Source organism: Fusarium odoratissimum (assembly GCF_000260195.1).
Source record: "Fusarium odoratissimum NRRL 54006 unplaced genomic scaffold supercont1.38, whole genome shotgun sequence".
In the NCBI taxonomy this organism is placed as follows: domain Eukaryota; kingdom Fungi; phylum Ascomycota; class Sordariomycetes; order Hypocreales; family Nectriaceae; genus Fusarium; species Fusarium odoratissimum.
The window spans coordinates 272179-292060 of record NW_022158721.1 but is presented as its reverse complement, the minus strand read 5'-3'; the positions used below and the strand labels follow the sequence as shown (position 1 = coordinate 292060).

At 49.2% G+C, this 19882-nt stretch overlaps 9 protein-coding genes and 1 non-coding gene across 10 annotated transcripts; 6 read left to right on the top strand and 4 right to left on the bottom strand.

Moving 5' to 3' along the window:
- The first annotated feature begins 83 nt into the window (after positions 1–83).
- On the top strand, positions 84–199 carry FOIG_14151. Its single transcript, XR_004093460.1, has one exon. It is a non-coding gene; the product is annotated as a 5S ribosomal RNA (ribosomal RNA).
- A 73-nt stretch (positions 200–272) lies between these two features.
- FOIG_14150 (uncharacterized protein) lies at positions 273–2100 on the bottom strand (the record flags this gene model as incomplete). Its single annotated transcript, XM_031215356.1, has 3 exons — positions 273–986; positions 1033–1575; positions 1623–2100. Coding segments are annotated over 3 exons (1735 nt in total), but the record flags the coding sequence as incomplete, so codon positions are not given.
- An 815-nt stretch (positions 2101–2915) lies between these two features.
- FOIG_14149 (uncharacterized protein) lies at positions 2916–4408 on the bottom strand (the record flags this gene model as incomplete). The annotated part of the gene is made up of 2 exons (XM_031215355.1): positions 2916–3559; positions 3643–4408. 2 exons carry the CDS (start codon positions 4406–4408, stop codon positions 2916–2918), a joined length of 1410 nt encoding a protein of 469 aa, XP_031055073.1.
- Positions 4409–6118: 1710 nt separating this feature from the next.
- Positions 6119–8652, top strand: FOIG_14148 (beta-glucosidase; the record flags this gene model as incomplete). The annotated part of the gene is made up of 6 exons (XM_031215354.1): positions 6119–6239; positions 6290–6601; positions 6648–6805; positions 6850–7244; positions 7287–7692; positions 7738–8652. The coding sequence occupies 6 exons, from the start codon at positions 6119–6121 to the stop codon at positions 8650–8652; spliced, it is 2307 nt and encodes a 768-aa protein (XP_031055072.1).
- FOIG_14147 (uncharacterized protein) lies at positions 8653–10390 on the bottom strand (the record flags this gene model as incomplete). Its single annotated transcript, XM_031215353.1, has 4 exons — positions 8653–9086; positions 9137–9452; positions 9500–10286; positions 10345–10390. 4 exons carry the CDS (start codon positions 10388–10390, stop codon positions 8703–8705), a joined length of 1533 nt encoding a protein of 510 aa, XP_031055071.1. The 3' UTR covers positions 8653–8702.
- A 754-nt stretch (positions 10391–11144) lies between these two features.
- FOIG_14146 (uncharacterized protein) lies at positions 11145–12646 on the top strand. Its single transcript, XM_031215352.1, has 4 exons — positions 11145–11288; positions 11336–12117; positions 12163–12293; positions 12340–12646. The coding sequence occupies exons 1-4, from the start codon at positions 11205–11207 to the stop codon at positions 12585–12587; spliced, it is 1245 nt and encodes a 414-aa protein (XP_031055070.1). The 5' UTR covers positions 11145–11204; the 3' UTR covers positions 12588–12646.
- Positions 12647–13249: 603 nt separating this feature from the next.
- On the top strand, positions 13250–15108 carry FOIG_14145 (uncharacterized protein; the record flags this gene model as incomplete). The annotated part of the gene is made up of 8 exons (XM_031215351.1): positions 13250–13407; positions 13459–13552; positions 13602–13726; positions 13776–14034; positions 14086–14349; positions 14398–14564; positions 14611–14845; positions 14911–15108. The coding sequence occupies 8 exons, from the start codon at positions 13250–13252 to the stop codon at positions 15106–15108; spliced, it is 1500 nt and encodes a 499-aa protein (XP_031055069.1).
- Positions 15109–15727: 619 nt separating this feature from the next.
- Positions 15728–16537, top strand: FOIG_14144 (lysozyme; the record flags this gene model as incomplete). The annotated part of the gene is made up of 4 exons (XM_031215350.1): positions 15728–15802; positions 15845–16001; positions 16133–16263; positions 16319–16537. 4 exons carry the CDS (start codon positions 15728–15730, stop codon positions 16535–16537), a joined length of 582 nt encoding a protein of 193 aa, XP_031055068.1.
- A 397-nt stretch (positions 16538–16934) lies between these two features.
- On the top strand, positions 16935–17895 carry FOIG_14143 (uncharacterized protein; the record flags this gene model as incomplete). The annotated part of the gene is made up of 2 exons (XM_031215349.1): positions 16935–17360; positions 17528–17895. The coding sequence occupies 2 exons, from the start codon at positions 16935–16937 to the stop codon at positions 17861–17863; spliced, it is 762 nt and encodes a 253-aa protein (XP_031055067.1). The 3' UTR covers positions 17864–17895.
- A 628-nt stretch (positions 17896–18523) lies between these two features.
- On the bottom strand, positions 18524–19443 carry FOIG_14142 (uncharacterized protein). Its single transcript, XM_031215348.1, has 2 exons — positions 19243–19443; positions 18524–19193 (listed from the first exon to the last, which is right to left on the bottom strand). The coding sequence occupies exon 2, from the start codon at positions 19170–19172 to the stop codon at positions 18594–18596; it is 579 nt and encodes a 192-aa protein (XP_031055066.1). The 5' UTR covers positions 19173–19193; positions 19243–19443; the 3' UTR covers positions 18524–18593.
- Positions 19444–19882: the final 439 nt, after the last annotated feature.

Here is a 19882-nt window from a genome sequence, read left to right as displayed (position 1 = left end):
GATGCTTTCCACATAACCAATGTTGGTGAACAAGCATCGCGACAATTCTATATAGCAATGACTACGGGCTCGTTCAATCACATACGACCACACCTATCAGAAAATTCGGGATCCCGTCTGCTCTCCCATAGACAAGCTGATGAGGGGCGGATTAGTAGTTAGGACGGTGACGACTAGCGAATACCCGCTGTTGTATGTTTTTTTGCCGGCATACACTATTTCTACCTTAAATTATATGCCATTGTTGCTTAAAAACTAATTTTCAACTGAGTTTAATGTTGAACCTTTGCCAGTTTGACGTACACGTTCTTCGGCGACCTCGTTAACGCGAGCATCTCATCCTCGGTCGCTAGCTCAGGCTTAATCGGCTCCAACTTGAACATCCAGAAGAACAGCGCGAGAAATATCCTTATCTCGATATATGCCAATTTCTTACCGAAACAGCCACGAGGTCCAAGTCCAAATGCTTGAGACGGTCTCTTCTGCGGATCAAACACCGTCTCTTCCTCACCTTCCCCATTAACAGTGGTCGTAAGCCACCTTTCGGGAACGAATTGCGCAAGGTCTTCTTCATCAAAAAGTTGAGTTCTTTCCATATGTGCTAAAACAGCCTCAGATCTCTTTTCCTGGTTGACTGGGATGCTGGGCATCATGACGCCAGGGCCGTTGCCGAGGAAGCCAACTGTTGTTCCTTTAGGGATGAATCGACCGAGGATCTGGGTATCGGCGGTGGCTTGGCGAAGGGTGACTGGGGCGACGCGTGAGTGCCTTAGCATCTCTTCTATGACAGCGTCGAGGTATGGGATATGAGCTTTAAGAATCTCCTCCGTCGTTGGAACCCTGTTTTGCTTTACTGCTTCTGGATGTGCGTTTCGGATAGCTTCACGGAGAAGTGATTGTACGCGCTGGTTGGCAGTCAGGTACTTCATGCCCCATCGCAGAACAGCTGATGTCGTCTCATGTCCAGCTACCAAGTAGCCCATCAGCTTCAAACCGTTAGTCAAGTCTCACCACGTAGTAAAAGTAACATACCTCGCTCATAATCGTTTGACTTCGATAATTGGGCTTGCGTCCTTCTTTCTCAGCGATGACATCCTCTCTAGCAAGCATATTATCCAGTGCACAGCGTTGAGGTTGTCCCGATTCTCTTCGTTCAATGCTCTTGGCAATCTCACGATCCCTCAATCTATCACGTCCAGCTCTTGCCCTTCGCATCTCTGACGAGAGATTACGGTAGAGGAAGTGATGGATAGTGGGGAGAGGCGATCTCATGGACAGACCGACACTGTCTGCAATAGTAGTGAAGCAACTCTGTTCTTCGTCGATAGTAACGTCCTCGAACTCGAAGAGGTCATCTTGTCCACCTGATACGGTTCTCGCCTTGAGCTCTGCGAGCTGCCTGCCAACTTGCCCGTCTCCAGATTCAATGCCAAAGGAGGCACCAAGGATAATATCGAGTGCTGAGTTGTGGATATCCTGAGCTATGTCGAATGGCCTGCCGCCTGATAGGTCTAGTTTACGATCCCAAAGCTTGAGAAGACTACCGAACTTGTCGTGGATCTCCGGAGCCGAAGCCTATAGAAATCAGCCAACACTCCGTTGCATAGCATGTGTGTACTTACTTGCTGAAGAAAAGTCGGTGCCATCAAATCACGAATCAACTCCTTGTTCTTCTTGAACTTTGGATCCGAGGATTTCAGCGTGATATGATGACCCGGTACAACACCGTTGAACTGCTCCCACGTCACATCACTTCGGTCGAACTCCTTCAATCGACGCATACAAATATCCGAGGCCTCAAAGTAATCCGCTACAAAAACCCATGGTGCGCCGAAAGGTCTCATAAAGACCTGAACGATTGGCGATTGATGTCTCGCAGGTTGCTGCGCCCACCATTCTCGACGATTAGGAGCATCTCTGAACTCGGGGATGTCGCCCATGAAGGACTTGACTGCATTTTCGTTATATGGGATACCTGGGATTGGCTTTGGAAGTAGCCAGCGTCGGAGAAGGTACAGCGCGCTGAGGATTGAGAAGCCTAGGGCTAAGGTGAAGTCTTTTGGAGCGCGCTCCACTAGCTCAATGAGACGTGACGACATGATGGCTGATTGCAGAAGCAAGCAAGTTTTACTGGGCGTAGTCGGTCTTTATACGCGTTGTCAGCGGGACAATCGGTAAGAGGACAGCAAACTCTAATCTGGGAGGCATTTGCCGACCTTGCTGGGATCTCGCATGTGAATTGAATGCGACATTATTGGTTCATCGCAGCATGCTTCCGCAATCTTATTAGTGGAGGCGCAAGGCTTGCGGGGTTGCGAGATGTCATCTTTTAGCGGCTTGGAGCGTCAAAGAAGACACCGAGGGTGATAATGGTATCTTCAGCTAGCTAATGGCTTTTATTAATAGCAAATTCAAGTTACACCGTGGTGCCTTGAAGGATCCAATACGAAAGCGAAAAAGGATGAGGAACAATATCTAGATCGGGAAATTCCTTCGAGGTGGCTGTCACCATCTGAGGTAAGCGTAGACAATCACCGACGTCAGGTTGGGGGTTACTGCTTATCTGCGTCGCATGAGATGTCACACTATAGAGTTTGGGGTCTTCCCGCTCATAACCTCCCGCGGAGGCCGACTCCATGCCGACGTCGCATTTGAATCAAGAGCGGAATGGCAATACGATGACCAGTACGCCCGATCAATTTAGTCTGTTGGATCAGAAATAGAACCCTCTCTCGTATTAAGTATCAATCTATGAGAGGATATAAAAGCCGATCAGTAAGGAAACATGATATCATCCTGGGCACGAGAAGGATTGGCTTCCAGGTTGACTCAAAGGAGCGACGACAAAGCAAGCTCTGCAGAAAGAAACTACATACAATACCAGAGAGATAAAGATTAGAAGAACGATGACAAACTTAAATGCATCTGCTACGATAGCTTAAGCGGCGAGAAAACATGTAGCTGAACGAAAAGAAATCCATCAAGGTTCGACGGCGATATCTTACCCATCCAAGTGGCCATAGAGTTTTCTTTTTCTGTGTATACACTTCGTAAGAACGATCACGGTGCTTGCGAGGTCGCTGAGCTTCTTCCTCTCTTTCTAACCTCCTCTGCTCTCGTCGTCTTTGGCGTTCAGGTCGTCGGCTGTCTCGTCGGCGTCTAGCATCGTCGCTGTTCGTTCTTGAATCTCGACTAATACTGTTTAAATGCCACTGTAGATCGAATCGCAGGATTACTTCTGTTTCTAATCTTGCTGGAGGTGTGGCTGGCATCGCTGGGGCATCGTTTTCCATCGCGATGTCTTGGGGTGCTGGTGAATCTTGTCCCGTCGTGATACCTCCCATCTCGACATCGGCGCCTTGAACCTCGACTCCGGGGTCTGTACTCCTGATTTGCGCTTCTTCTGGGTTTGCGTCACTGACTTGACTCTCTGGTTCTTCTGGAGGGCTGTCTTCGTTTTGAGGTTGCTCGAGAGCAGATCTTCTCTCAGTGTTCTCCTGACGATTAACATTATTTTCGCTCTTATCAGCGAGCCTGTTCTCATGATCAGTCCGAGAAGCTAAAGACTGCAGTGTCTCAGCTCTCGGTATCATAGTGCGACGATCACATGGATCATGGCAGTTTGACAGGCGGCCCTTTCACCTCTTGTCCCTTCTGTCTGTGTCGAGCTGTCCCGTCCAGAAGCGTTCTGTTTGATGCACACTTCAAGTTGCTTTTCAAGCCTTTCTTTGTCGCCTGTTAGCTCTTGTATAGTTACCTCCAGTGCCCCAGAGTCTTTGATTGTTTGGTCGGGTAACTCATCAAGCAGAATGTTCTCGTCATGCTGTTCTACAGCTTGAATTGCAGCGTCGGTCATTACAATCCTCGGTTGCTGAGGAGGAACTGCCTGATGCTCTGGCTCAATGGGCTTGTTCGCCGTGTTTTGCAGCGAGATCTGATCCATAAAATCTGTTTGGGTAGCCACTGTTGCTATTCGCGGCGACTCATTTTCGGTCTGCTGTGCAGCGTCGTTCATGGACCTTCCATGACCCATCTTCCGCTTCTGATAGTTCTCTATTACCCGAGAGAGTCTGATATTTTCAGCCTCCAGCCGGTGTTTTTCTACACCAGCAATGTATAGAGAGTTATCCATTTTGAGATTTTCTTTTGCAACGCGGTCCCATTGCTGTTTTACCCAGATGAAATTTTCCGGCGTAAACTCCTCAGGGTTAGCAGTTGGTCGAACATCTGGCAAGGTGGAGGTGGCCTCTGAGTTTTCTGATGCTTGCCGAGTTGCCTGGACTTCGAGAGCAGAATTCAATCGTTGCTCTAAGTCGTTGGCACGAGATTGAGCTTCGTCACGGTCCTGGGAAACATTCGCTAGTTGTACAGCGAGCTCATCCAGCTGATTCTGGACCTGGAAGCGCATTTCTATCTCTTCCACCGATCGTGGCTCCAGCGTGAAAACATCCTGCCGTGACGAAAGGCCTAACTCATATGCTTGGCTACTCTCACGTACATAGAACAAATCTTTCGGCAAACGGATTAAAGTTGAGATGCTTTGGGTTCCCTGAGATAGCTCAAGGTCTGATTCCTTGAGCTTGCCATGAACATCCGGGCTTGAGCTTTGGCTTGCTGCCCCATCATTACAAGCTGGGGAACTCGACCTTGATCTTGAATATTGGGAATTAGATGGCTGGTTGCTTGATTTCCCCCTTAATTTAATAGGCGGCTCCAAAGATGAAGGAGTCGTCGGTGATGGACTATGTCGTGAAGAGGAAGAAGAATTTGGCCTCTTTGAAGAACTCCCAGACGAAGACTGAGAGCCTGATCTTCTTGGTGGAGTGATGTGTAGACTTCTTCCAGGGGGGCACCATTCTGGGCGCTTTCCTGAGGAGCCAGCGACAGCCATTTCAAATGAGAGACAAGCTTATAACGAGCGTTCTTTTTCATTGTTAAAGGTACGAGATTATCACTCTTATATCTTGCAACAGCCTCAAAGAACCTCGTTGCCATCTCGATATGCCTGCGTTTGATTGGTACACACAATTGTGTACGCAGAGCCTGATTATCTCAGTATTGGTGTGCTGCATATTTGGGGGCCTCAAAGTTGGGGGCTTCCATCAGCAGACCTTTCTGTGCAAATGATGGGCAACGCGTTCAGCCAACTACGTCTCACATGCATGATGCCACTCGGTTCGCGTTTTTGCCCACTGTAGACGCGACGAAAACAGCCTCACTTTTGTTGTCAAAAATGGCAGACATTTGGGTCACGGACAGTTGTTGCGCCGCTTGCACTTTGCAAAGCGAGCCAAAGTCTGACATTTTCGGTCTTGTGTGACTTGAAACCCCCACGATGTGAGAGCCTGATTTCACAACAGTCGGCAACGGCGGTTGAGGATTTTGGGTTAATGGATATACAGCCTGGCAGCATTCGGACTTTCGAGACCAGAGAGTTCGGACATCGAGTTAAAGCGAAAGTGCATCTACTATTGTTCTCAATGTTCCACGTCAATTTTGCACGTGTTAGTCACGATGGTAAACAGTTGGAAGTGGTGTTGATGCTCCGTGTAGCAATTGTCTCTCTTCACAGTTAGTCTAACCAGATTCCATTGTCGCATACCATGTTGACCTGCATCAGCCCAATTGACGCAGGATGTTTACTTGTGTTAATTTTACAACAGTGAAGTTATCTAATATTGCCAGCCTCCTGACGCTGACTCGAATAAGGCGAGGCTAGTTTGATTAAGCAAACGAACTGCCGAAGGCAACGTTGCGTCCGGCTAAAACCCATACATTATAGCCAAAGGAATTCGAGAAAAACCTCATCTATCTGACGATCTTGAATCAACAGCATGACATTCACTACTCCACGTGGGGGACTCGGGGGACTCTCACCCTCCGGGGCCCCGGATCGCAACTCCAAAATCCATCGCAACATACCCTGTACCACCGGCTAACCCTCCGATTGGCCCCATCTCTTGGCGGTGAAGCACGGAGTTTCCGCGATCCTCGTCCAATGACGTATTTACGGGGACCTATCGGTTAATCGCCGGCTCATTCGCTGTTCATGCAACAAAGCTCAGGTAACGCGATGAACTGATAAATACAGCGCAACAACATCTCCGCTTCTTCCAAGATGAGGATCTGCGAGGTAGTTCCTGACATGATGTGGTCGACCAAGCTATTGTGTCTTGCGCTGCAAGTCACGTCTTCGCTCTCTCTCCCTGCTGAGATTCCGACTGAAGAGCATCCATCGCGTAAGGTCCGCCTAATAAACTTACCCCCTGATCACGCTAACCTATGACAGCGCAAGGAACGGACAAAGGAATTTGGAAAGATGCATACTCGAAAGCGCAGCAATTTGTAGATCGATTGACGCTTGAAGAAAAAGTCAACGTCACGCGTGGTTTTGCGGCTGATAATGTTTGCGCTGGCAACACGGGTACGATTCCGCGTCTTGGCTGGCCGGGTTTATGTCTCCATGATGCAGGCAATGGAGTGAGAGCGACGGATTTTGTGAACTCGTATCCTTCTGCTTTGCATGTTGGTGCGAGTTGGGATAAGAATTTGACATATCAGCGGGGGTATTACATGGGGAAAGAATTCAAGGCCAAGGGAGGTGAGTACATCAACTGAGGTACACTTCTCATACTGATCATGGTCAGTCAACGTCCTTCTTGGTCCTAACGTTGGACCTTTGGGAAGAACACCACTCGGTGGACGAAACTGGGAGGGTTTCTCAGTTGATCCGTACCTGACGGGGCAACTCAGCGCAGAGACCATCATCGGCCACCAAGACGCGGGAGTCATCGCCAACGTCAAAGTCAGTAGCCCCCTCCCATCCATCACCACCACTAACACCCACAGCACTTCATCGCCAACGAACAAGAAACATACCGCCGTCCCTATTTCGGCATCGAAGCAGTATCCTCCAACATCGACGACAAGACTCTTCACGAGTACTACCTCTGGCCCTTCGTCGACTCAGTAAGAGCAGGCGTTGCATCGGTGATGTGTTCATACAACCGCGTCAACGGAACGTATGCCTGCGAGAACAGCAAACTTATGAACGGACTTCTCAAGACTGAGCTTGAGTTTGAGGGGTTTGTGTTGTTAGATTGGAATGCGCAGCATAATCTTGAGAGTGCGAATGCGGGACTTGATATGGTGATGCCGATGGGCGGATTCTGGGGTGAGAATTTGACGATGGCTGTTGAAAATGGGACTGTCAAGGAGGAGAGGGTTACGGATATGGCTATGAGGTAAGTTCCCTCAAGCACCAAGTGAGCTTTTACTAACAGTAGTAGAATCCTGGCTGCGTGGTACCTCGTCGGCCAAGACATTGACTTTCCAACCCCCGGCGTAGGAATGAAGAACCTCTCCCTCCCCCACGAACAAGTCGAAGCTCGCATTCCCGAGTCACGACCAACGCTGCTCGAGGGCGCTATTGCAGGGCACGTACTCGTGAAGAACGAAAACAACACTCTTCCCTTTGCTCAAAAGCCCAAGATGATCTCTGTCTTTGGATATGATGCCACCGTGGCCAAGACGAAGAATACGGATAATCTTTTCCAGCTGGGATATACGTCTTCGCCGGAGATGGGGCAGGCTGTTCTTGGGACTGAAGAGCACTTTGATCAAGCTGCCAAGGGAGGGACTATTGTTTCGGGTGGTAGGGCAGCTGCTAATTCGCCGCCTTACATCAGCGATGTAAGTTTCTTCTCTTGTTGTTGACAACCTTCTAACATTTTACAGCCTCTCAGCGCGATCCAACAAAGAGCTGCGAAGGACGGAAGTTGGGTAAACTGGGACTTGTCCTCTTCCAACCCCGACGTAAACGGCGCAACAGACGTTTGCCTTGTCTTCATAAACGCCATGGCGACAGAAGGATGGGACCGCGATGGTCTGCACGATGATTTCAGCGACGCACTAATCCTCAACGTTGCGTCACAGTGCGCCAACACGATTGTTACAATCCACGCAGCAGGCATTCGTCTTGTTGATCAATGGATCGAGCATCCTAACATCACAGCAACAATCATCGCTCATCTTCCCGGCCAAGATAGTGGCGAAGCGCTTGTTAAGCTTCTTTATGGTGAAGCAGATTTCTCAGGAAAGTTGCCGTATACCCTGGCAAAGAACGAGAGTGATTATGTCCCATACAAGCCTTGTGGACTGGAGGAGGGGAGCAAGGATCCGCAGTGCGACTTTACTGAAGGCGTGTATCTTGATTACCGCTCTTTCGACGATCGGGATGTTGCGCCGAGATTTGAATTTGGGTATGGGCTTGGCTACACCGAGTTCGAGTACTCTGACTTGGTAGTCAAGGTTGCTGAGACAAGTGCTGCAGCTACCGATGACGATCTCTGGAGTACTTTTGCCACTGTTCAAGCTACCGTCTCCAACATTGGAAAACGAGATGGTGAGGAGATTACTCAACTGTACGTTGCAATTCCGAATAGTCCACCCAAGCAACTCCGAGGTTTCGAAAAGGTCAAGATCAGCAAAGGAGAATCTGCTGAGATTCCATTCGAGCTCACAAGGCGTGATCTCAGCGTTTGGGACGTCGTCAAGCAGGATTGGACTCTTCAATCAGGCAACTACACCATTTTCGTCGGCTCCAGCAGCCGCGCCCTCCCCCTAACAGAATCCTTCACCATAGAAGTTTAAAAAGCAAATCTATAAACTTTTAATTACAAGGTCATACAAGAATAAACGAGTTACTGTGCTCCCTCGTTACTGACATGCAACCCCACACACTGCTCAAGTATCAACCCCGGAACTCCAAACCGCGGTAGTAAAACCCTCGCTTTAGCAAGCTGCGTAGATAACCAAGCCTGATTCATCTTGCTGAGTGCTACAGAGAGCGACCACATAAAACGATACACCTGGCGGGGGTCTTCTTCGAGGGCTTTTGTGGCGACGCTGAAGATGTAGGATAGGGAGGGCTCGGGCTTGAAGGGCGTTTCGTTGTAGGTGTCTAGGCTGGAGCAGAGGATCTGCAGGGCGTGGAAGTCGAGGGCAGCGGCGTAGACTGTCCACATGAGACGTTTTCCGCCGGAGGAGGGTGTTTTCTTTGCTAGGAGGAGGATATCGGCGAATTCCTGTTGTCGTTAGTCGAATGTCAATGGTTATACTGGATGGGCTGTCGTACGTCACCGAAGCTTTCGACATGTCGCCAGAGTTTTTTCAGATCATCATATCCACCGTGCGTTTTTGACCGTGCTAGTCTGAGGAGCTCAAGCTTTGATCCTTGACATAGATGATATAAGCGAAGAGGGCGGTAGTTCTCCAAATCGTCGAGGAGTTCTGATATAGGATATTGTTCACCCCACATTTTGGGAAGAGCTGATCTGACACTGAGGAAGAGATGTTCATGTGAGATGTAGTCATGAGCATCGCGCGATAGAAAGTCAAGACAGAACTGTCCGCTGTTCATGTTGCCTGTTGCCGAGTCCGCGTCGAGGTATCTATGTCTGTCAGTACAGAACACTGGTGTTCCAGTCAGTGAACTTACAACGTATACAGTAACATCGCCTGCGCAACACAAGGTAGCTTCTTCTCAGTCGCCTGTCCATCATCCCGCAAATACGGCCTCAAGAACAACCGTATCCCATCAAGATGCAGCAACGACGCCCCCGTAGTCTCGGAATCACAAGCCTCATACCTCATGATTAGAAACCACATCGTAAACAACGCATCGATATCACAGTTCTGCTCCGGCGTCTGACAAATACGATCCAACAACGACGACAGATCCTTCAATGCCTGTGTATAATGCACCGCTGCTGAAGCGCCAAGCCGACTCGCCCTCTCCGAAGCACCCGCCTCAAGAAGATCCCTCGCTCGTAGCTCCATATTCGCAACTGCGATAAAACTCCTCATCACGCCGGGATACACACTCGCGATATTCGCATAGATATACGAGAAACAACTCCACGGCCAGAGCTTTCCGTAACTCACCACCATAGTCGAATAAGGGATGTACGCAAAGGCCGCTCTGTCCTGCTCACTCAACTGCAGTGAATTCGCAAGCGGTATATGCGCCGCTGCTAAATGCGACCGTGGAAAGTCATGTCCGCTCGCTGGTGAAACAGGACTTCCCGAGTCAAAACTCGCAGGCGATTCACTAGACGCAAGCAATCTCGGACTTCCGTACGCAGGACTCTCAACCCTCTTCCCCCTTGCACTAAGTGCCTGGCCCGGTTCAAGCCATTCACACTTGTTAGGACTGTTCTCACAGCGTTTACAAACTGGTCTTTGTTCATCACACTTGACTTTTCGAATACGACATGTCAAACATCCTTGAGAATTTATTTTGTTAGCAGCGATATCGGAAACGGTGTGGTGTTCCGGGCGTACCGTTTTTGGAACGCGCTTTTCGGCGATCTGCGATGGGGGAGGGCATGGCGGGCGGAGATATGACTCGGGAATACAGACGCGCTGTGCAGATAACATGGGATCGTATATGTTGTGTAATTGTGATGCAACGTGCAACTGAATCAGTTTTTTTTTTTTTTTTTTTTCGTTATCGTCAGGGCGTTAAAGTCTAGGCTGCGGGGGGGATTGGGGTTGGGATTGGGGAGAAATTTGCGATGGTGATTGCATGGGGGACGTTTCCAAGGATGAGGAGATGTCGGGATGAGATGCCGATGAATTGAGTTTGTGTTAGTACGGAAATAGCTAGTCTTGATTATTATTTCCAAAGTCTTTGCAGCTCGCGTTTCATTGTCCATCCAGCCATATCATATCTATAACCGTATATCCGAGTTGCGTCGTATCCAAGACCAGGTCCATCAACTCAAACGACATCACTATCTCTCCCTGCAACAGAAATCGACATTGTCAAGGAAATCACCCGTTTATTAATACTCCCCAAGAAAATCTTGTCCCTCTCATCAGCCTCAACTGCGATAACACATCCCCAAGCTCCCATTGGACCCCTCGGCTAATTTTAGCGGCCGTCGGTTTACGTTACCCGTCGGAAAACTGCCACACAGACCTCCTGAAGCTCCCCTGTAAGCAGCCAAAAACTAGCCGAAAATAGCCATATCGGGACACTTTCTGTCTCGCGGAGTTTCCTGATTCATGCAGCGAACGGGCGTCATGAAATTCAGCTTGAATTGTGTCATGACCCGCAGGAGCTAGGACGAAGCTTCTTATAAGCTGGCCAAGCCCGGGGTAGTTCATTTCCTGGGGTAAACTTTACGAGCAGAGCAAACATGTCTTCCAACGAGCCGCTTTATGAGAAGATCTCCAAGTCTGTCGCTCATCATGAGCAGGACTTGGCAGACATTTGCAAAAAGGTACATCACTCCCAATAGCTTTGGGGGATGTTGTCTAATGTCTTTAGATCCATGAGAACCCCGAGTTCAACTACAAAGAGTTCAAAGCCCACGACAACATCTGCGATCTCATGCACCGTCTCGGCTACAACGTCAAGCGCTCCGCCTACGGCATCCAAACCTCCTTCGAAGTCGAATCCGGCCAAAACGGCAAACTCATCGTCTTCAACGCAGAATACGACGCCCTTCCCGGTCTCGGCCACGCCTGCGGCCACAACCTCATCGCAACAAGCTCCATCGCCGCATTCATCGCCACCGCCGAGACAATACGCTCCCTCAACATTCCCGGCCGCGTTCGCCTCCTCGGCACACCAGCTGAAGAAGGCGGCGGTGGAAAGGTTCACCTTATCAAGGCTGGTGCTTACGAGGGTGTAGATGCTTGTTTGATGGCTCATCCGACGGGAAGGTTGTCGCCGCAGGGGGAGAAGAATATAGATGGTGTTTCGGCGGCGAGGTCGAGTGCGAGGAGGCAGATGAAGGTGGCGTTTACGGGGCAGAATGCTCATGCGGGGAATACGCCCTGGCATGGGAAGAATGCCCTTGATGCGGTTGTTTCATCGTATGTGAATATTTCGCTGCTGAGACAGCAGATTCAACCTACGGAGCGGATTCATGGCGTTATTCGGAATGGAGGTGCTGAGCCAAATATCATTCCGGATTCGACGAATCTGGAGTATTATCTGAGAGCGGCGGGGGCTGATCAGATCAAGGAGCTTACGGGGAGGGTAGAGGCTTGTTTCAAGGCTGGGGCTATCGCTACGGGGTGTGAAGTAAAGTGCAGTTGTGAATCGTGAGTAATCCATTGAAGTTGGGAGGTTGTTCTAACGAGAAGCAGAGACCAAGATTACATGGAGCTTCGACCGAACCTGTCCATGTCGAACGAGTTTACAAAACACATGCAAGCCTTTGGACGAGATTACATCGGAGACGCGAACCAGCCACCAATGGGCGCATCAACAGACATGGGCAAGTCCACCACCTCCTCAACCCTCAGCTCGACTAACATTCTCAGGCAACGTCACATACTGCGTCCCAGGCATTCATCCCATGTTCGCCGTCGGAACACAAGACCCTATGATCCAGCCCCATACACCCAAGTTTGCAGAAGCAGCTGGAACAAGAGAAGCGTTTGAACGAGCTTTAGACTGTGCAAAGGGATTAGCAGCTACGGCTTGCGAGATGCTCCTTGAGTCTGAGTTGATGGATCAAGCGAGGGATGAGTTTAAGAGGGATGTTGAGCCGATTGGTTATAGACTTTAGTTCGCCTAAATTATGAGATAATGAAGCCTTGGTTATACTGTTATGTCATCTTAATTGGAGTGGTTATCGAAGGGGCGATGATATCGCGTAGTAATTCCCTTCTGAGTCACCCTTGATACCGCCCATGTGATAAGACCACATATGCATGTCTCTGACGCTGAAGATAATGCATCGTCATTATCTTCGCCGCGGAACCATGATGGGGAACTATCGGCGTACCAACTGCCACCGCCCTCCGCATTCTTCCCAAAATGTCAGGTCCGTCTTCCAACGTTTACCGACTGTCACTTAGCCGAGTTGACCAATCGGCAACGCCACAACCTAACTTTGCCGACTCAACCAATAACCACCCAGCGATATCCGAGCTGGAGAAACTAGCAGTACGGCTCTTTCAAACGGGTAGTGAAATGACTTCAACTTTTCAGACTTGAATGGTATCTCCCTCCTTGATCAAAACGTCAGTGCTGAGATAATATCCCCAGACTTATCTGGAGTTTATGCGGGGGTGGAGACAAGTTGGGAAGCAAGAGATAAAGCTACTGGATCTAGAACCCCTTGGGATATCTACTTAACTGGCTTCCAATCCTCCCTACTCATCATCAATCATCAACTTTTGTTCTTTATTCTCTTGTTTCAACACTTGCAAGATTTACTTCAACATCATGGCTCCTGATAGAGAAGACAAGATCAACGTCCCGGCTCAGGACCCTGATGTGAAGATGGGTGAGACGTTGAGTCTTCAGGGGTCGATGCAGGTTGCGGAAGAGGGTGTTGATAACCACTATAGAGGAAAGAAGGTTCTGAGAAGGATTGATCTTTGGTAAGTTGTCCTTAGAAGCTGTAAATGATGAGTGCTAACATTGGCGTCAAGTCTTATGCCTCTTCTTCTTGTATCATACACACTGCAGTTCCTTGACAAGCAGTCGCTCAACTTTGCTTCTATCATGGGCATCATCGACGACTTGGTCAGTATGCATCGATCGAGAGGTACTCAGCATTCACTGACATGAGCAGGAACTCGTTGGATCAAGATACAGCTGGTGCAGCAGTGCCTTCTACTTCGGCTACCTCGCCTTCAGCTACCCAGCATCATGGCTGATGGTCCGTCTGCCTCTAGGCAAATATCTCGCTGGATCAAGGTAAGTTCACCCTTCCATATTTCACAATGCTCCAACTAAAGTATCTTAGTCTCGCCTGGGCCATCATCCTGTGCTGCCACGCCGCAGTCCAAACCTTCCCCGGTCTTCTGGTCGCTCGTTTCTTCCTTGGTGTAGCAGAAGCTTCCATCTCGCCTGGTTTCTCCCTCATCACTGGAATGTGGTACAAGCGAGAGGAACAGCCTTTCCGACACGGTATTTGGTTCTTGGGTAATGCCATCGCCACTTCATTTGGAGGTCTGTTGGCATATGGTATCGCTCATATCGGCGGTGCCCTTGCGGCTTGGAGAGTAAGTGCCCCCAAACTGTGCTGAGTAACAACAGCTGACTCTTGTTTTCAGTGGCTCTTCATCATCTTCGGTCTCATCACCCTCGTCTGGGCCATCGTCCTAGCCATCTTCCTCCCCGACACCCCCGACAACGCGCGCTTCCTCGATCAACAACAGCGCATCGATGCCATCGATCGTATTCGAAGTAACCAAACCGGCATGAAGAACAACAGCTTCAAGTGGGAGCAAGTCCGCGAAGTCATCAAGGACCCCAATGTCCTCCTGTTGATGGTCTTTCAAATTGCTTTCAGCATCCCCAACGGTGCTCATACCACTGTACGTGATCCTCGTCCATGACTGTAGCAATAACCTAACAGTTTGTAGTTCAGCAGTCTTGTCATGGCAGGCTTCGGCTTCAGTCGTTTCCAGGTCTACCTTCTCAACATGCCCATGGGTGCTATCCTAGCTTTCTTCGCCCTTGGCTCAACATACCTTTGCAGTCGTTTCAGCGGCTACAGAACCATTATCGGCGCATGCCTCAGCTTGATCAGGTAAGCATCTCCGACCTCGTGTGACTTCACCATCTAACTGTAACAGTTTGGCTGGCTCGCTTCTTGTTCGCTATGGTCCCAACCAAGGAAGTCAACTCTTCGGCCTCTGGATCTTTGTCGCGTTCGCTGCTGGTTTCCCAATTTCCTTGTCCATGGTCGCTTCCAACGTCGCTGGCTTTACCAAGAAGAGTGTCGCCTCCGCGATGATGTTTATGGCATACACGACTGGTAACATCATCGGCCCTTTTCTGTTCTTTCCCCGCGAAGCCCCCGAGTACTCGGTAAGTCAACCAGTCACTGTGATCAAAGGGTCTACCTGGGACATTACTGACGTCGTGGATCATAGAGCGGTTTCTTGGCGACTTCGATCTGCTTCGGCATTTCCACCGTTGTAATGATTGTTCTCCGATTCGTATTGATCGCCGAGAACAAACGACGTGACAAGCTCCAGCAGACTAGCTCTGGTCTTCGGGATGAGACGGAGCATCTTGAGATCTCTGATGTGACTGACAGGAAGAACCTCAACTTCCGTTACGTTTACTAAGCGAGGTATGGAGATGAGAGAGGACAGTTCATCGGAGCCAGATAGTTATTATTTATATTCCAAGAAATGCAATTTATACAACAGTCATAGCTTTACACAATTTCCTTCTGAAGTAGCATAAAAGTAAGCCCATGCTCTGTGCATCAAGGTTCCTGACACTCCACCTCAAAGTATAACTTTGCCAGACACCTCCAGTCCCAAGCTGAGGGGTTGATCCTGGGCCAAGTCCTTCGGACCTTGGCCCCTAGGATAGCTGTCCCGTATCGCACGTGGCAAGTCAAGGCTTACTGCATACACCTTGTCGAAATAGGTTACCATTGCGGCTAACAGAGCTTCAGGATGAAGGTTCGGGGTAGTACAAACATCTTTATTTCTGACGGTGCTTCCCGATCCCCCCTACCTGTCCGCTACGCATCGATACTGGTCTAAGAGAAGCGGACTCCCAGCGGTTGCACAGTGTCAACCCTCTTTCGAGCTCGTAGACTGATGATCATATGACCGACCTCGACGCCCTGTTTAATAATACTACATGAAGACATAAAACAGGCCGCATGCATTATGCCACTCTAAAGCCGTCAGATCTCTTGTCCGTCATTTCAGTCACAAGTACCAACTAATCATGAAAATCCACATCTTTGCCGCTCATTTTCTTGCAGTCGCATCCAGCGCCGCCTTTCTCATCACAGACGAAGGTGTCAGATGTCGCAGTGGTCTAACGACAAGCAACGCTATCTAGAGACAGTTCGCCAAGGGTACTGATGTTGCCATCACCTGCCAGACAGAGGGCACACACATCAAAGGCAATGTCCCCTGGGACAAGATGACATTCGGGTGCTACGTCTCCGATTACTACGTCGCTACAGGATCAAGCAGATACGTGACTTCAAAGTGCCGTTCGTGCAAAGCCCCGAAGTCGAACGCAGCGACTATCAATCTCATCGCTAGCTTTGAGGGATTCAGACCCAATGTTTGTGAGTCAAATCTCTGAGATGATGTTCCTTTGGGCAGAGACTGACGGTTCTAGAAAACGATCCGACTGGCAATCCGACGGTTGGGTATGGTCATCTCTGTGACGCGGCCCAGTGCAGTGAAGTCAAGTATCCCATCCCGCTTTCTATAGTGAACGGCAAGAAACTTCTAGCAGATGGCATGAAGGTTCGTCATCCCCGTCAGAGAATAGCGTCATTGCTAACCCAGTTCGACTCCGAAGGAGTTCGAAATCTGTAACCCAGCCATGCTGAACAGCAAAGCGAATCTTAACAGGAACCAATACGGTGCCCTCATAAGTTGGGCATTCAACATGGGCCGCGGCAATGCTGACTCGTCCACTCTTGTTGGACGTCTCAACAACGGGGAAGACCCAAATACTGTGATTTCGCAGGAACTTCCCCAATGGGTAATGCCAGTGGCCAGAGACTTCCGGGTCTAGTTCGTCGGCGCAATGCAGAGATTGAGCTGGCGCAGAAGCCAACTCGTCGTAGAGCCCTGCCAAAGAGGTGTTGAAGAGGGCCTTGCTCTTTAATATGTCACCAGAAGTAGAGCCGCAGCAGTTTTATTATATACCGTCGGTGAAGTAAGGAGGGACATAGGGGTAATAATGTAATTAAAATATACAAAACTCTTTTCTCATCTCTACAACGTTTTGAAGGTATAATTTAGTTGGGACTTGATAAACTGATTGCCGCTTTCGCCGCTTACTATGCCGCAATGGCCGAAAGACGGGTATAAGTAGGTCTAAAGGCCCGAGACATGCAACCTCCTTCAGACTTTTCTATTTCTTGGTGTCGCTGCTCAAAACCTTCCAATAAGTCCCCCCTTTACCAACCATGGTTCACGACAAGCCGGTCATCGTCATTGTTCACGGTGCATGGCAACGCCCATCCCAATATGACGCATTGAAACAAGGATTAGCTTCCCGAGGCTTCAGCGTTGTGCAGCCCGAGAGCGCCACAGCTGGCACTGCCATCTCAGAAGTTCGCGGAAAGACTTATCTAGATGATATTGCTGTAATCCGTGCGGCAATGGAGCAGCCACTGGCCGCAGGGAAGGAGATTGTCCTAGTTTGCCACAGTTATGGTGGCATTCCTGGTTCTGCAGCAGCGGAGGGCTACCAGGCTCATCAGCGCCGTGAGAAAGGCTTGCCTGGAGGAGTCAAGCATATCGTCTATTTGGCGGCCTTTGCACTCCCCGAGAGAGGGATGTCCCTGTTATCAGCCATTGGCGGCGCATATGCACCCTTTATGAACAATAAGGTACGTTGCTATTTTCTATATCAACAGGATTCCATGAGTTTTCAATGTACAGGACTTTAGCCAGCGCTCTTAAAAGGTATTAGAAACCGATGACTTCTTTACCTTCTGTTGCGACTGAAGCCCTCTCAACATTCTCATAGGAAACCGTTGACTAACAGGAAACATAGGGAGATGTCATTTCTTTGGGCCAAGGTGCTCAAGATGCCCTTTTCAATGATTCTGACTCGGAAACCGCAAATCGTTTGCTCGCTGGCTGCGTTTACCAGAGCACTGCGAGCTTGGAGACACCGTCGATGTTCGCTGCGACAGACGTCTCGGTTCCCAAGACATACGTTGCATGTGAAAATGACCATGCCCTTCCGTTTGATGCCCAAATTGCAATGAGTAATGCGCTGGGAAACTTTACAAATGTTATCAAGGTTCGGTCCGGGCATAGTGTGTACCAGAACATGGAGGTTCTGCCTGAGGTCCTTGCAGCTATTGAGACAGCAGCAGCTTCTTAATTCGGACTTTGCTAAATAAAATTAATTAATTATCAGGGTATTTTAAAAATTAAAAACAGTTGCCTTTTAATAAAGGTACTTAGAATTCTTTAAATTCCTGTCTTACTCCTAACTTTACCAGATCCTACTGGTTTTGCCTTGATAAGTCTTACTATGCCTTCAGGATCTAAGCGAGAGTGTATGGTCAGCAATCACCGCGCCGCCACTGCGGCTTTATTAAAAACAAGTCCTTTATATTACCTGTTGAAAGCTTAAGGGCTATGGGAGAGTGATGGCAAATGTGTCAAGTGCTAGGAGCGCTGTCTGACCTAATTTGTACTGGCTGTATACCTATTCCTGAATAGATTAAAAAGGAACTCTTCATAAAAGTTCACAGTTGCCGAGCCGTTCCTCCCTCTGGCGCTGACCTGCAGCCTATGGCGTCCCTCGCGGGTCTCATGTGTGACGAGATTCGATCTGTTGCGGGTGAGAAATCAGCAGCTTCAGCAGCTGAGCTCTTTATGCCTTGAGCCCAGGGATGGGCGGGCTTAAATTTGCCCGCAGCTCTATCTTCTCGTCTGTCGGGACTTGCAACGTCCGGGAGCGCCATCCTGATGACAAGAACGAATCTGCAATTTCGATCACAGTTTGTGCCATTGCCCCAGTCTGAATGGAAGGGCTTGTTGACAAATTGAACATTGTAAGATGCATCACAATAGATACCTAGGTCATAACAGATAGTCTTGTACTGTCATGAAATTTCTCCAGAACTAAACTTTGAACAAGCATCATCCACCATCCCTTGCCCAATCGCAACCTGATAACTCTCCGACTTGGTGGCACACCACGGCATCAACATTCTATGAGCCTCAATCGTCACAATCCCATACAACTCCCAAGCCTCATCCCCAGGACTAGATGGCGTCGCCGTACTCGGCGTACTAACAGATTCCCCTGATGCTTCACTCGGCCTTGGCCTAACATACCACTGCGTCCAGCTAATTACCCCCGCAGGCGCATCAGCCCTCGATACAATTCCATTCGGCACTCTCTGGAAGATAATCGGCCATTTTAAATCCCTCTGAACTCCCGGTCCAAGTCTCATTACCTCATAAGCTTGGTAACAACATAGACTTTGTCCTGGATCTGATGAGTCGAAGAAGCGGTCATTGGCGACAAGTTCATAATCTAGATCTGACTTTTCCCAGGATCTCATGCCAGGATTGTGGCGTAGGACAGGTTCGTATGTCTGTACGTAGTCGAGAACAGCTTGGTGAGGAATATGGCGGGGTATTGGGACGTTGACGAAGCAGTGGTGCTGCGAGCGCATGCTCGCTTATATCGCCGCGAGCTAGAAGCTGTCAGACATGGTGGCGAATTCGCTGGTCCAGTAATCTTACGGCGAATGAAAACCCTGGTTGTTCCTTGATTGAATGAGGCTCAAGGGCGGGTGCGACAGATCCAGTGTCTGAGAGTAAATTGGCGTGTCTATTGTAGGAGAATATGTCGTCTGGTGTGGCAATGGGGAGCATTGATGACTGTTCAGATTGATAACAGAAGAATGACGAGGTTATCGCCAAGATTCCAGTTTGGAGCCGGCCAAGGTCCTGAACACGAGCGGCACAACTCAGGCACGCTAGGTTTAGATTGACAGGTCTGTGGGGACGCCATGGCAATCTGGCCAATCACCTCAAGACCAAGCATGGGAAGTTCCGTTGAGTCTATTTATAGATGTCGAATTATCCACCGCTAGATTGAGTGAGGAGAAATCTGGGAACACATGCAGCTCATCCAATATGTTCTTATCTCGCGGCATGATGTAGTATTTCGATGAGCTCATATCCAAAATAGCCACTTGCGCTAAGAGGCTAATGAGTACATCGAACAACATGACGCGGCCAATTTCCTACATGGACTTGACATCCATCATCATCTCTGACCACGTGGAAACCCACAAACCAGACCGCGAAACGTCAAATTTCAAATTAACAGGGTTCACCTTGAGCTCTATTGATAAATTCCCTTATTCTTCGTCTGCGT